Source organism: Magnolia sinica, chromosome 14 (assembly GCF_029962835.1).
Source record: "Magnolia sinica isolate HGM2019 chromosome 14, MsV1, whole genome shotgun sequence".
In the NCBI taxonomy this organism is placed as follows: Eukaryota; Viridiplantae; Streptophyta; class Magnoliopsida; order Magnoliales; family Magnoliaceae; genus Magnolia; species Magnolia sinica.
Window position 1 is genome coordinate 69,286,740 of NC_080586.1, and position 15,797 is coordinate 69,302,536.

General features: G+C 36.5%; 1 protein-coding gene across 2 annotated transcripts; it reads right to left on the reverse strand.

The window, feature by feature from the left end:
- Nucleotides 1–719: 719 nt before the first annotated feature.
- LOC131225477 (probable aquaporin NIP7-1) lies at nt 720–9,422 on the reverse strand. 2 transcript variants are annotated; one of them, XM_058221003.1, is made up of 5 exons: nt 9,143–9,416; nt 6,520–6,744; nt 4,915–5,109; nt 3,393–3,454; nt 720–1,173 (listed from the first exon to the last, which is right to left on the reverse strand). In XM_058221003.1, the coding sequence occupies exons 1-5, from the start codon at nt 9,296–9,298 to the stop codon at nt 996–998; spliced, it is 816 nt and encodes a 271-aa protein (XP_058076986.1). In that variant the 5' UTR covers nt 9,299–9,416; the 3' UTR covers nt 720–995. The 2 variants fall into 2 exon arrangements, with proteins under 2 accessions (XP_058076986.1, XP_058076987.1); XM_058221004.1 differs by lacking the exon at nt 6,520–6,744 and having other exon boundaries at nt 9,143–9,422.
- Between the last annotated feature and the right edge of the window lie 6,375 nt (nt 9,423–15,797).

The window sequence follows — 15,797 nt, forward strand, 5'->3', positions numbered from 1 at the left end:
ATATATATATATAATAAATTAAAATTTGAATCTAAGGAAAAGTCCTCATGATGTGGTCATGTAGGCCAAGTGGGAGAATGTTGGAATATATAAAGAGAGTAACTCATTTATGACTACAACTTTTGTATTAAAAAGAATAACTTCTCTTTTTAACACATTTTCATATTTTGAGAGGTGTCTCTCAACATTCCAAAATGTCTTTTCACATTCTAAGGAGTGACTTTTCCCATTCCATCAGATTCATTCATTTGGTTTAAAAAACTCTTAGAATTCTATAATGGTATTGAATATTCTGATTAATTAGAGGAGATAAAGAATCATGTAATTACTTGCTTCCTTTGATGGGTTGGAACCAAATCATCTATAAATTCAAGGCTCCTAGTCCCTCTCTCCAACTCAACATTTACAGTTGATCTCTCATCTCTATTCACGCATCAAAGAGAGTTGAGGAGAGAGAAGATCAGAGTTAGTCGTTGTGCCAAGTTGAGAAAACCTAAACTATTGAAAACAATGGCTCATCAACATCAAGTTTCTTCATTGTCTAATTCAATGGTGCAAGGTGCACTCTGTAATTTATACAACTCTTTAGTTTTCATTTTGTCGAATACATCAAGTCAAGATCCTATAGATTTTATGTTATTGTTAAACCGTATGTAGATATTAACATGTATTGGTCCAATGTTAACAAAAATACCATCCATTAGATTTTCAAATTCTCAATCCTCAGCCATCCCAATCATTTCTGAAATGCCACACCTATTACAAAACAATCATAACCGTTTATCTCATCCTAACCTTTTAAAAGTATCTATTATTGCATGTGGGAAATGACCAGTGAGTTAAATAATGATAATGGTAACAGACAGACCAATAAGAAATCCCTTGGACAAGGTCTCTTTACGTTCTTGATGGATACTATAATCTTATACTTTTTAAAGATTTGAAGAATAAGATCCACTCTCACAAATGGGATTCATTGGTAGGCAATATTGCATTTAGAAGGGAGTTGGGTGGCAATGCCTGGGCTGAAGTCGCAGCAATCGGAAGAGATGAGCGCCCACTACAGCTCCAATGGTAGGCGCGACGAGATACAACCATACATGATCGAACTTCCAAGAAACAACAGCAGGCCCAAATGATCTTGCCGGATTCATCGATCCTCCAGACACCGGGCTACCATGAAAATCAATACCATGTTAGAGGGTCATTTCACCCAAGTGGATATAATATAAAGAACTGTTTGGATGCTCACACAATTGTTGTTTACTACACATGTTATCTTGCACATGCAATGCAGGACTAATTGTAACTTACCCTGTTTGTCAAGGGAAGCTATTCAGTAAACTGTGGGGCCCACCTGAAGGTTATTGCAAATACCTTCCATTGTATGCAAATGGCTAGGAATTTTGCAATTGCAGTTCTTTTGAGTTGGCCCAAATGGAATGCAAATGCAATTTGAGGGCAATACGACGAAACTTGGAGTTTGCAATTCAAATGATTTGTGCATCCAAACACAACCCAAATGTGCTCCTGGTATGTTGATTCCAAATCAAGCTTTTGGACATAGCGGGGATCAGATCCGATGGCTGTAATTTCACAATGTGTAGAGTGGACAACAATATTGGCAATCCAAATTGATTTCTTGGACTAATAATCATATGTACCTATGCAATTAGGAGCACAATAGAGCATAATCCAAGAATTGCTTATGAGATCAAATGTTTTTCTTTTGTTTTTTGGGCTATGATTTTATTTTTTAATTGGCTACACTCTTTTAATAGTTTTCTCCATTTAAAAAATGGCATGACCCTTCAAATGTACATATGATATAATTGTCTATTGGTCAACAAAAAAAATTAGATTGAGAAAATGGTAATAATCATCTCAAAATTTCCCTCGAATTTGGACCACTTACCATTTTACTTTTCGACCACTTACCATTTTACTTTTCGCTAGTTATTTGGTACTCTGGTAAAGTATGATGCTTGACATGCATGCACTCAGAATTTGTACATGTGGCAGATGTTAACTGATGTAGAGCGGGTTATGGACAGTTTCATGCCAAAGATGGACTAGAGAAGGCTCAATCAGCGGTGGAAATGTTTCAAACCGTCAGAACTTTAAAACAGTCACATCTCGCAATTTTGGATGAGTTTTTCAACATATCATATATGATTTTGGTGTAGAAGAAACTACTTAATCCAACCAACCTTGCTACGATGGGTTGCCCATGCCAGATTTGCGAGATGCCATCATATCAACGGCCAAAAGTTCAGTTTATTTTCGTTTTTAATATAAATAGTAAATTTTGGTTCAAATATAACTTTTAATCCTTTGAATTTAGGAGTCATGCCCAACATGAAAAAAGCTTAGAAAAAAAAGGAAAATAACATGGTTAGGCCAAATTGGACACTAATTACTTTTGGCCGAAACCATGAAGTCTAGTAGGAATGGTGAGTCGGTAACAATTTATAATAGTAAATTTACTATTTATAGTGAGTCACATGTTTTTAGGGATTTGAGTCTGAAACTTCATCTTAGGTTTGAGCTTATTATTTAAAAGATTGTAAATTTTTTTTTTTTTATAACAATCATCAATTAATTTATTTTTGAATTTATGAAAGGTTATTTCTATTTTATTCTCTCATAGATTTGAGAAAGTTTTGTGACGGGTTAAAAAGCTGGATGGATAAGGAATAGTTATTCCTTGAGGAAGACGGTGATCGACCTCATCACGTCCCTCCTTGTGTCATTAACTAAAATAAAACTGACTAAATTGGAGAGCTCCGCTAATCACATTCTTAGGTCAAAGTGTTTAAAAAATCTTAACCATTGATTCGTTGAAACTTGTTTGTTGACATTGGATCATTGGATAGTTTTCATTTTCAACCATTGAATCCGTGTCCGCCAATCCAATAGTCAGCCAATTACATAATTTGAATTACTAATACACCATGTTAGCAGCAGTTTCTAGGAGCCTGCATATCATTCATCACACACTCTGCTAGAATATCAAAATTTCTCTTACTTCTGACCATCCATTAACTAGCGATTAATTGTATACTTAGGATGAGGGTGAATTTACATTTATGCTCCTTCCACAATGGGACCCACAATCTGGATAACCTGGAATCTGAACAGCTGTACATCAGTGCCACATATGAGGAGGATGGGCCACCATCATTTTTTGAACGGTGTGAAACAAACACAGGAGTTTAACCCTAATTTAATAGTTACAAATACAGCTTTTCCTGTATAATGAAAAGGAAATGGTGCGTTTGGTTGCACCAAATATCGTGATTCGTCTAATTTGGTGTGAAATTTTCATGATATTTTATGAAATTTTGTGCAACCAAACACACCTCACACTGACTATGAAGTAGAGTACATACCCTGTGATCAGAACTCCAAGTGCAATGGCTGCTCCAACTGCAACAGGGGATAGCTGCCCCACCTATCCACACAATACAAAACCAGTATAATGGTCATTGATTGATCTCTATATCTAAAACCATCATCTCAATTGTGGGCCCCACCTATTGGATGATCTTAACTATCGACTGTTAAATTTGGGCCCTTAATCAATTTGCTTTAAACATCCATTTACTGGCCACCAATTGGATGGCTAGGATCCTTTAATTAACGTGATTTTTTGGTATGATCCACTCGCATTGGCTCCACGATTTCAATGGTCTAGAATCAAGCAGGATGATCCCATACGTTGAAGTTGTGTAGTGCCCACCGTGATGTGTGAGTGCTATCCAACTCGTCTGTTATATGCTCCCTCATGTTAGGCCTGGATCCCAAAATACAAACCGATCCGTGGGCCAGATCAAATGGGAGAAATGGGAAACATTGGAGAGGGGATACGCGAGATAAAGGTCCAAATGGAAAAAATATGGAATGTGGGGTCCACAGTGCTGTTTATATTCCATCCAATACATTCATCAGGTGAGTCCCACTAGGATGAAGGTACACACAAAAATGTAGGACATTTCAAAACTCATGTGGGCCACACCACGTGAATGTATATACAAGACTATAGGTTTTAGGCGTGATTGTACGTTGCTTCCTTTGGTGTGCCCAACCGAGTTTCCTATTGGAATGTTCTTGATCTGGAATGTGAACATGAGGAGACACACCAGATTCACGGTTTGGATGCCACATACACATCATGAGTGGGCCCCACAAAGATTAGATGTATGGTAATCACCCTACAGTTCAAACGGTGGATGGACCGTTGCTGTGCTTCTCTCCTTAATCATCTATTCGGTGGCTACAAATTGAAAGGACAGGATTGTATCATGGAGGGGATTTTTGGGAAATGGTCCAACATGGTCGGGCCCAACAGGTAATGGTCTGTAATAGATTACCGAACCATGACCCCAGCCCGCTGCCACAAACATATATCTCAAGTGGGGTCCATGATCGAGTAACCTCTGCCCCTTACTTTGTTGCTTGAGTAAGTGGGGTCCATGATCGAGTGATCCAGACCATTCATCTAAGGGGCACCAAATCAGATGGAACATCCCCCACCAAAGTTGTAGTTGGAACAAGTAGGATCAATGGTCAGGTGATCCAGACCATTGATCAGCCCAGAAATCTCATTAATGAGACAATCCCATCCCTAGGATTGTTTACCTGCAAATAGATGGTTAAGAAAAGAAATACAATTTTCTATATTAAACTTGAAAATGCAAGGAATAGGTGATTGGCTTCTTGAAGCTTTTGGGGCAGTGTCCATCCATCTTGGGCCACATCTGGACCACTAAAAAATTCTTAGGGACCCTAAGGTGGTGGAACCCACACCAATAGGCCATCAGATAGGTAATCAAACGGTTGCGATGATGTGCCACACTGCAATCAAGATTCAAGATGGGTTATTGAACATAAAAACAAAATGCTACATCTTACGGATTGAGCATTGCTTGACAATGCCGATGCAAGGAACATGATGAAGGAGGTTGCAATGAGCTCAGCCCAAAAGGCTGTCTTGAGTCCATGCACCGGTCTGGTGTTTGCAAAATCTGCATGCATGTTATAAACGAACTTGCCAACGTATGTTGCGGACACCGAACCTAACATCTGAGCCGTTACATAAATGGGCACCTGAAAAAAGTGAAAAATGAATAAATGATCATGTTACAAGACTTAGGATCTGTGTAGAAGATGTGTACTTGTAGGTGATCTCTCCCTAAAGATTCCCACCCACCATGGGCTCCACCATGAATGGATGGTTATAACCACATGCATAGAAAAATGATCAGACGGTGTCAAGTACTCTATGGTAAGGATCAGGAAGCCTGTGGGCCTTATGTGGTGTGGTGCACCATTTAATCTTTTTAACATGCTGATCCAACCCTCAGGTGTGTAACATCATAGAGAGCAATGGACGGCCACCTAAAAGCCTCTAATATCAGTATATATGGCATGTTGCCTCGCGTACAATTAAATGGGATGTCCTAAAAATCAGGTTAATCTTTAAGTGGTTGCATTCGTCATTCTAATTTATTGGGCAATCGCTCCATTGTTTTCTATATGTTTCTATGATTTGTCGCGTGGCCTAGAGAGTGATGTGATGAGGTCAATTAGTGTCTTCCTCAAGGAATAACTACTTCAAATCCACAGAGCTCTTTGGACTCCTTATGCAGTTTCCTCTCCATGAGGGATAAAAGTATAAATAAACCTTAATAAATTTAAAATTTGATTGATGATAAAAAATTAAATTACAACTGTTTAAATAAGAAACTGAAACACCCAAAAAATATTAATTATTATAAATAATAAACTTAGATAACTCCTATTTATGACAACTCCTATTTCTACTAGACTTGGTGGTTTTTGGCCAAAAGTAGTCTCCTAACTTTTCTACCCCGTCTTTATGTCCGGCGCTGCTTCTACAACTCAAAGGGTCAAAAGTTATACTCGAACTAAAACTTACTAATTATAGTAAAAATGAAACTAAAAGGAAATTTTGATCGTTAATTTAATGGAATCTATAAAATCCGGCATGGGCAACCTGAGATAGCAGGGTTGGTAGTCTTAAGTAGGTCCTCCAACCCAAAATCATATATAATATGTCATAAAACTCATTTGGATTTGCAAGATATGATTGATTTAAGGTTCTAACATTCCGGATCATTTTCACCTCCGATCGGTCTTCTCTTGTCCATCTTTGCCACGAAAGTGTTTACAACCTGCTCTACATCATCTCACCTGATGGTTGGATCTGAATCTTTTTTTTTTGGTCTCCCATAATCATATTGGGTTTCACTTGTTGAATGGGTTGGATGGCATGTGCACACACCATTGGTCAATATAATGGAGTCAACTCAACTTCATCCATAATTCCCCAATATGCATGACCAACAAGGCATGGAAGTTCATAACATTTGAGAATCATGTGCCAAAAATGTTGATCGATGGTTCCTATTGTGCAATTTTATTGCTTGCATGAAAGTGGATTATCATCTCAATGAGTATAATGTGTGGTTTGAGGGAAGAAGAGGTGTTACGAACCCGACACCATGGAAATTGGCCTAAGGTTGCGAAGGCGATGGTGATGGAGGGGTTCATGTGTGCGCCGGAGATGGGCCCTATAGCGAAGATCACCACAATTATTGCAAAGCCACCGGTGGATGCATACTCCAAGAGGCCCACCTCACCTTTAGTAAGCTCTGTGCTAGCTATGATACCACATATTGAGAACATTACTACAAACGTGCCCACCATCTCAGCCACCACCTGCAGTTTCTCAAATGAATGTGTGTGTGTGTGTGTGTGTGTGTGAGAGAGAGAGAGAGAGAGAGAGAGAGAGAGAGAGAGAGAGAGAGAGAGAGAGAGGCCTATTTCATATACTCATTGCTATTCGATTTGAAAGGGGCTTTGGACTAATTACAAAATCCTTTCAATTGGTGCCAATTGCATACTTTCCTGCATATTTATGGATGTGGATTGGGTGGTGAGTAGCTCATCTTCCATTTTGATGGTGAAATGACGTGGTGATATTTGATTGGTGGAACTAACTGTACGAAGTTAAAGAGGGGTTGAATATATACTTGGGAAAAAAAAAAGGCTTGGCCTATCTCGAATAGCGTACAGGCTCACCAATCAATCTCGCCACATCATTTCACCACCGAGGTGGGAGTATGAAATCCTCACCACTGAACCTGCATCCCGTTTAATTCCACATGGACAATTGGCTGTAATTGTTCATCGGCACAGCAACAGACTACTATTATCGTTTAATAGAGAAACCAGGGATGGTTAATTATCCCATGATGTGGCCCTTTAGATGAATAATGGCTAGGGTTAGATTGACCCACCAAACCCTTCCTGTCTCTAATAAATAAGATTTTTTCCCTTCTTTTTTCTCAATTAGGGCCCATTGGATACCATCAAATCAGTTATTTTTTAGCTTATGTTAACTAATTAAGTTGCTTTTTTCACTTTAGTTTGGTAAATATCATGTTAAAGAAACTTATGTGCCAAAAGTTATTTTTTACAAGTACTTTTAAAAAAAGCTTTTTAACTCGTGACTTTTCTGCTTCTCTCTCATGGTCCATACCACAGGATGCCGCATGTGGTGGACTGTCCACATTGAAGGTGGGGCTCACATGGTGGACAGTCGGCATAAAAGGTGGGCCCACATGATGAATGACCTTATATTAATGTGGGCCCATATATGGATGATCCACATCAAAGGTTGGCCCATAATGATAAAAGGTCCACATCCAAAGCGGGCCGGTAGGTGGATGACCCACTTCAAAGGTGGGCTCCACATGATGGACAATGGACAATGAAGCTGGGCCCTACATGATGGATGACCCATATCGAGGTGGCCCCACACGATGGATGATCCACTCAAATGTCAACCCCTAATGATGAATGACCCACATCCAAGGCAAGCCCCACATGATGGATGATCTACTCAAATGTCAACCCCTAATGATGAATGACCTACATCCAAGGCAAGCCCCACATGATGGGCAACCTGCATTGAAGGTGGGGCCCACGTGATGGATAGTCCATATCAATGGTGGGCTCCACATAATGGGTAATTAATAATGGTGGGCCCCACATTATGGACAGTCCACATCAAGGGTTGGCCCTAATTATGAGTGTCCCATATCCAAAGCGAGCCCTACATGATGGACAACCCACATTAAGGTGGGGCCCACATGATGGACATTCCACAACAAAGGTGGGCTCCACATGATGGGTGGTGAATATTGAAGGTGGGCCTCACTTGATGAACAATAACATTGATGGTAGGCCCCACTTGATGGATGACGAACATTAAAGGCGGGCCCTACATAATGTATGGTGCGTATTAAAGGTCATGCCATAATGATGAATGGCCCACATCCAAAGTCGGCCCTGTATTATGGATGGGCCACATTAAAGGTGAGGCTCACACAATGAATGGTCTACATCAAAGGTTGGCCCCACATGATAGATGGTGGATGTGAGGGGGACCAAATAAACTCAAGGGATAATTGCTTACAATGTTAAAAACCAAACGTTCTTTTTTCAGTTTTTGATTGATAAGTATGTTGATAATCAAACTTACCTATATGAGCCGAACAAGCAGAAATCAAGATAAGCTACTAATGGCATAAGTAGCTTATCCAAAGTAACTTATGATCCAAACGCCCCCTTAGTGGCGCGCATTATATCAGTACTTATCTCACATCATACCAACCACACATGGAAAACTTTTATATCCCTTTGGACCACCTCAATCAAATTAGATTTTCATCTCATCCTATTTTTATAACTGTCCACTAATCAATTGGCCTTTCCTCTCCAGCTGCAGGATGCATTCAGTATTTAATCAAAATAACCCAGGTACCTGAACAAAATAACACAAGTGACCCTTTTTAGGTTGGTACTTGGTTTATGTTCCATTTGAGAGCCTCTATTTGCCTCTATTTAATATGCATTTATAATTATCATGAAATCAAAATCAATGTAAATTAAAATCGCTAATCATCCAATAATCGAAATCCACTAGAATCTACTACGAAACACTAGATAGCAACCCACCGGCCCACCTTCCATAATCTGGGTCCACATTTTAGTCACTGCATTGGATTAGAGTTGGCAATAAAATCACAGACAATCCATAAATTTTCCTCACCATGCGTGCGAAATCGAGATCCTTTTTTCGTGGGAAGTTGTGAGTCGTTGACTCCTGATCCGCTGCAATGTCTTCATCCTTGAACACGTTGGCAATCCCCATCTCCTGATCACCACTGTAGACACCGATTGAATGGCCCTTGTTAGCCTCCTCCATACCGGCTAATCCCACAATTCTTCACCCATATGCGGATTACTTGGATGGATTTTGAACGGTCAGGAAAAGTCCCACAACTAGAAGTTGAATGGGGAAGTGATGGTGGGATGGGGTTTTTGTACAACTTAGTTAGGCTGTCCATTGAGGAAGGAGCAAAGAACACGTGGACCAAAAAATTCGATTGGCTTCTTACATGATGTGGAAAATATTTGAGAGAACTTAGGGTTTCTTCATGCCTTTCCATCCTTCATTCAAAATATTGGAACTTCTCCTTGGTTGGTAAATTCATGCAGTTCTTGTGGTATTTCAATGTGGAGAGAGAGAGATACAGACATGCATGCCTTTCAAGTGTTCCTTATAATCCGAGAGTTGGTTGACCTAATTTTCGAGGGTTGTTGTTGATCTCTTGTATTTGTGTAAATTGATATTGATTAGATTTTAAAATTTATAATTAGCTATTATTCTTAGATTAGGGTTATTTTTATTTTCAGCCATGTATATTTTATAAATTATATATTTTTTCCTTTTTAAAAATATACAGAGAAATTCTCCACTTTACATGGTTCATCACCTTGCCAACAATGGTCATTCCTCAAGAGAGCCTGCAGCTTAACCAACTCATCTCTCCAGATTTACCATTTAAATGTTACACAGATTGGGGCTGGGGCTCTTGTCATGGGCAGTTCATGGCTCCAATTGGATGATCTTAGGGCTGTCAAAGAATGGGTTTGGGCTGGACCGATGGCTGTCCATCCCCAGACCGCAATGTCAACCTAGTACGAGCCTGGCTCAGCCTGTGAAAGGACTAAAAAAGAGGCCTAAGTTGGCCCACATTGGTTTTACATGGCCCTTGAATATAGAGCTGTACATGAGCTGAACTGAGTCAAGCTCAGCTCGGCTTGGCCAATAGGCTACACCAGCTCAAACTCGGCTCAGTTCAATTCTTGAGCTTAACTAGCCAGCTCGGCTCAGCTCAACTTGATCAGCAGCTTGAGCTGAGTTTGAGTTCAAGCCTACACGTAGAGCTAGGCATCGGACCGAGTCGGACTGGATTCGGTCCAACCCAATTTGGTCCAAAATCTACGTGGCTGGATCCGAACCCAATTCATTCCGGCATCGAGTCCAGGCCATCGGAGTTGAACCGATCCGATACACGGTTGGTCTGACCCGAACTGAGTCGATCCTGATCGGATTTTTTAATAGTGAAAATCATTATCTTCATTGCTATTTTCGGTATGGTCCATTTGAGCTTTAGATATGATTCATTCTTTTTTACCAAATGCTCTAAAATGATCATGAAAAATAGATAAACGGTATGGATATAATAAATACATCATTGTGGGGCCCATCTTAAACTCATTTGAGCCGTTCGTACAACTCGGAGCTCGAGGGTCGAGGCTTTAAAAGTTACAGCTGTAAATAAGCTGTGAACGACGTCACTGTCAAGTCCATTCATTTGGTGAGCATATTTTAAGGTGGGTTTGATCATGGTGCATGTGTTATATCAAAACCGTCCATCCATTTGGCGAGTATGTTTTAAGGCTTGAGATGAAAAATAAGATAGATCTAACTATTAAGTGGGCTACACTGAAAGAAGCAGTGAAGATTGAACGTCTATCATTGAAACCCTTTTTGGGGTCACAGTCTGTTGGAAGTTTTGGATGATTTCAAATTTGTTTTTCCTCTTAATTGACGTCTTCGTGACCTTATGAACATATTGGATAGAAAATAAACATTATGGTGGGCCCTACAAATTGTTTAACGGTGAAAATCATTCTCAGTTGCAATTTGTGGTGTGGTCCAGATAATATTTGGATATGATCCATTTTTTTGGATAATACTCTAAATTGATCTGTAAATATATATGAATGGTGTAGATATAATAAATACATCACTATGGGGCCATATAACTTTGATCTCCTTTGAACCGTTCGTACAACTCGCAGCTCGAGGAGCATCGTCTTGGCACGACACGTACCTACACCTAGCGCGTAAGCTAGCTACATAGTTGTGTGTGGTACACCAGCAAATCCTTTTGCTATTGTACATAGTAAACTTTGTTGGGGCCCACCTTGAATGCATGTGATTTATCCACGCCGTCCATTCATTTTTGCAGATCATTTTAGTGGTTGAACATAAAATTGATGTGAATGGATCGGTTTTCAGGTCGGGTCGGATCAGGGCCAATCCGAACTCGACTCGAAAAGTTTCGGATCTAGATGGGGCTACCTGATCCGCACCGATCCAGACCGTCGGTTCGGTTCTGATCGGGTCGGATCCACTGGATTGGGTCTATTTTGCCTAGCTCTACCTACACGCTAAATTAGAGTTTATATTTTAAGATTATATATAAAATTTATTTATTTAAATATATAAATATTTTAAAAATATTTATATTAAGTGAACCTGATCTGAGTCGAAACGATTCAAATCGAGTCAAGTTTGAGTGAAGTTCCGAACCCAGTCAAGTTGAGGTCGGTGTAGCTCGGACTCGGCTCGAAAATTTTTCAAGCTAAAAAATTAGTTCAAATTTACTTGAACCCAGTTTCGAGCTGAGTCAAGTTGAGCTTTTCCAAGTTAAGTCGAGCGAGTTAATCAAGGTAACTCGGTTTGTATACAACTCTACCTTGATACCCTAAATGTGGGCCAATGGGCTCATAGACATAAGCTGAGCCTGGCCCGATTAATAAAAGGGCTTAAATTCTCAAATCTAGTTCGCGGGCCTATTGTTTTAATCACAGCCCACCTGAAACAGGTCTGGCCCAAAGAGTTGGGAACTTCACTGTTACTCAATGCGGCATGAGGAGCACAGTTGGGCTGGCCCACAGGTTAACTAGTCCAGCCTGCTTGTCATTTATGTTTAGCTAAGCTAAAAGGGCAAAACAAGGCCCATTTAAGTAAATGAGTTGGGCATGTTTTGAACCGTACCCCGGCCTAGTTATAAATGGGCCGAGCTACATGACTTGACCCAACCTCACCCAAAGCTCTGAGTCGGGCTGAAATGACTGTTCAATCCCAAATGAAAATTAATCGGTCATGCAAGGAAGGCCCAAGCTCGATCCATGGGTCTTTTGTGAAGGTGAGGTCCGCAAAAGATATAGAGAGAGGAAGAAAAATAAATGGGTATCAAGGGTTTTCATACTTTGTAACTGACTGCGTTGTGGCTATGATACAAGTGGACTACCCAAATACACGTGGCATTACCTCAAACTGTTAAAAAAGTGGGACCCACCGGACTGTAAAAATGAAAAGTAGTAAACGGCCCACATTTGGGAAGCGGATTGCCCAATGAGATGACTTAGTACGCTTACGCGTACAGAGTAAACTTGTGGGGTCCACCGTGGATGCATGTGTCATGCCCCGAAATTCGATACCCAAGTTGGTCAGACCCGACTCTGAATCCCAGGTCATGATTTAATATTAAACATTCACAACCACACATAATTAATCTCATTACAATAACAACGTTCATCAAATATAGTCTTTAACTATTACAGCCTAAACTCACTTCTAAATTCTTATTATACATTTTTTTTTCCATCAGTACAAATAAAAGATAAGTAAATTGATGATTGGATCTTCACTCCACTTTGCCCTTGACTAAACTCTGATGTCTGAAATTTCTAGATTTATATCAAACAAATAAATAATAAAAGTACCTTCTTGAAATTCAAAACATAAATCAAAATATTGAATATTAAATATGACATGAATGCGATGATGGAATCATAAAGACGTACTAAATGCTACACTATTATGAATTCAATAATAAAATTAAATAATTATCACATCTTACAACACCGTACTTAGGTGTATGGTCACGTTGCGTTAACGCCCACACACTAGTATTTCGTGGTGAGGAACCCATTTATATCAGACTACTGCCCCAGTTGTACCTCTGACGTATGTCCGCACACACAATTGTACTCATACGCTGTACACAAAGGAGACTCCGAAGGATCCAACGGGTTCTAGGATTTTTCACCCAAGGGACATGATTGCCCTACTTATTAGCTTTAAGGTCTCTCACCCAAGAAACACGATTGCCCTACTTACTGGCTTTACGGTATTTCATCCAAGGGACACGATTGCCTTACTTGCTAATACCGCAATCATTTCCTCATTTTTCTTTCTTTTTTCCACAATTCCGTAATCAGTAGAGATGAATGCATGTTATGAATTATTTCAAAATTAGTAGCGAGATAATTTAATTGTTTAAATCCCTATACAACAATGCAAGTTCTATACAAAATATGTAGAAATTTGATGCTGTAAAAATTCAATTCCTGAAATTTACTGAAATATCAAGCTATTTTCTTTACCTTTTTTATAAAAACAAAACAAAAATTTAGAATCAAATTAATTAATATTATTTTAAACCAATTAATTTAAATCAATTACTTTAACACAGATTTAAGGTCTAAATCTTAACATCCGATTTCAGAAATAAAAGTTAGATTAAAATCTAACTTCATAAGTTAATCAGATTCAGTAAATGCTAAAATTTAGAAAAGTAGATATTAGGTATAAATGAATTTGACAATATTAATTTAAAGTCATTATGTCAAAAAAAAATAAAATTTCAAAAATACATAAAATCAGAAAGGTCACCCACTTGATATTTGGACCGTCAATTTCTGGACTAGACCATATGACCACGACATATTTAGCGTCGTATGCTAGACCTGACCCACGCTTACGTTCTCAACGAGTTTCTCCTTCTGACGCAACACATAGCATTAACTTGCTGTCTACACTCGTTGGATGCGTGAGAAGTTGAGTTTCAGGACAACATCTACCAAAAGAAAATAACACCTAAGTGGTCTATTTGATGAATGGTTTGGATTTCAGGTTAGTCTATTTTACCATGGTTGTTTCCAATCAAGGTTTTCTACTGTTCAAGTTGTTGGGCTGATATGGTATGTAAGATGAATCACTGTTTCACAATCGAAAATATTAACAATATAAATTTTTATTTTTAATTAATAATTCTAGCTATCATTTTGTTGAAACTTTAATAATTCAAATACTTAAATAAAATATTATTTTTACTATTATTTAATTTAGGAATTATTGTGAAATAATGTACAAGAAATTTTATTTAAATTCTAACTTAATTAAATCAATTTTTTTTACTTAAATAATGTTAAATATTAGCATAAAAATATTTATTATTTTTATTCACTAAATTCTAAAATTAAAATTTTTATTTTATTTATCACATAAACTTAACAAATATATACATATATATATATATATATTTATATTATTCTGATTTTGAGTTAATTTAATATTATATATATATATGTATATATATATTGAAATAACTTGATTATTTTATAACAAATTTTAATTTCTCTTTGATAATTCATTGAGAATGTATATTTAGGTTTAATCGATAAATTATTTAAATTTTAATCTAAACAAAAATTTTGAATTATAAGGAAAAGATTTTTTAATTAAAAATCTAATATTATACTTTATTAAAATTTTAATATAACAAAGTTTTAAATATACATTAATCACTAGAATTCCAAATTATAGAAATCTAATCAATTTAGTTTCAATTCCAAAATTTTGAAAAAATTTCTTAAACTTAAGTTCATTTAAATTTAAATTAATTAACTCTTTAAAATTTTAGAATTAAAATTTGAATTTTAATCTTCATAGAAACAAAAATATTACACTGATTTTTATAATATAACATTAATAATGTAATTAAATTATTATTTAATAATTTAAGTTAATATATCTTAAAATTTTTAATCTAATTATTTTAAATATAAATTCAGAACTTTATTATTATTTATTTTTATATCTAAATTTAATAAATTAAAGGAAGTTATTAATTTGAACTTTGGATACTATTATTTTTTTATTCAATTTTAAATTAAAATATTTTTTTATAATTAATTCTAAGTATTATAAAATTTTGGTTTACTTGTTTTTTTACTTGATTTTTTTATATATAATTTGGATTAATTACATGATTAAATTTAATAACTAACATACTCATTAATTAAAAATATTTTAAAAGTAATTCAAATTTACTAATTTAAATAAATTCATAAATTAATTTGAATTTAATCTATTTTTAATAATTTACTTTCATATTAATTAATTTAAAAAAATTTAGGAATAATTTATATTTAATTTTTAATCTTAACAAAAAAAAAAGAATTAATAAATTAAAATATAAACTTATATATATTATATATTTTATTCTCTCTCTCTCTCTCTCTCTCTCTCTATATATATATATATATATATATATATTATTTTTTTTTCTGTTTTCAAAAGGATAGAAATAAAGCAATTAATATTTACTTTAATCAAACAAACTTAAATTAGATATTCTAACTTAGAATTAAAGTCTAAATTTAGTGAATTTAATTTAATATGCCTAAAACTAAATTTCAGATTTGATGTTAGAATAAAATTAAAGTTTATGAATCAATAAAATTAAATTAATATTAAATTCAAAAATATAAACATCATG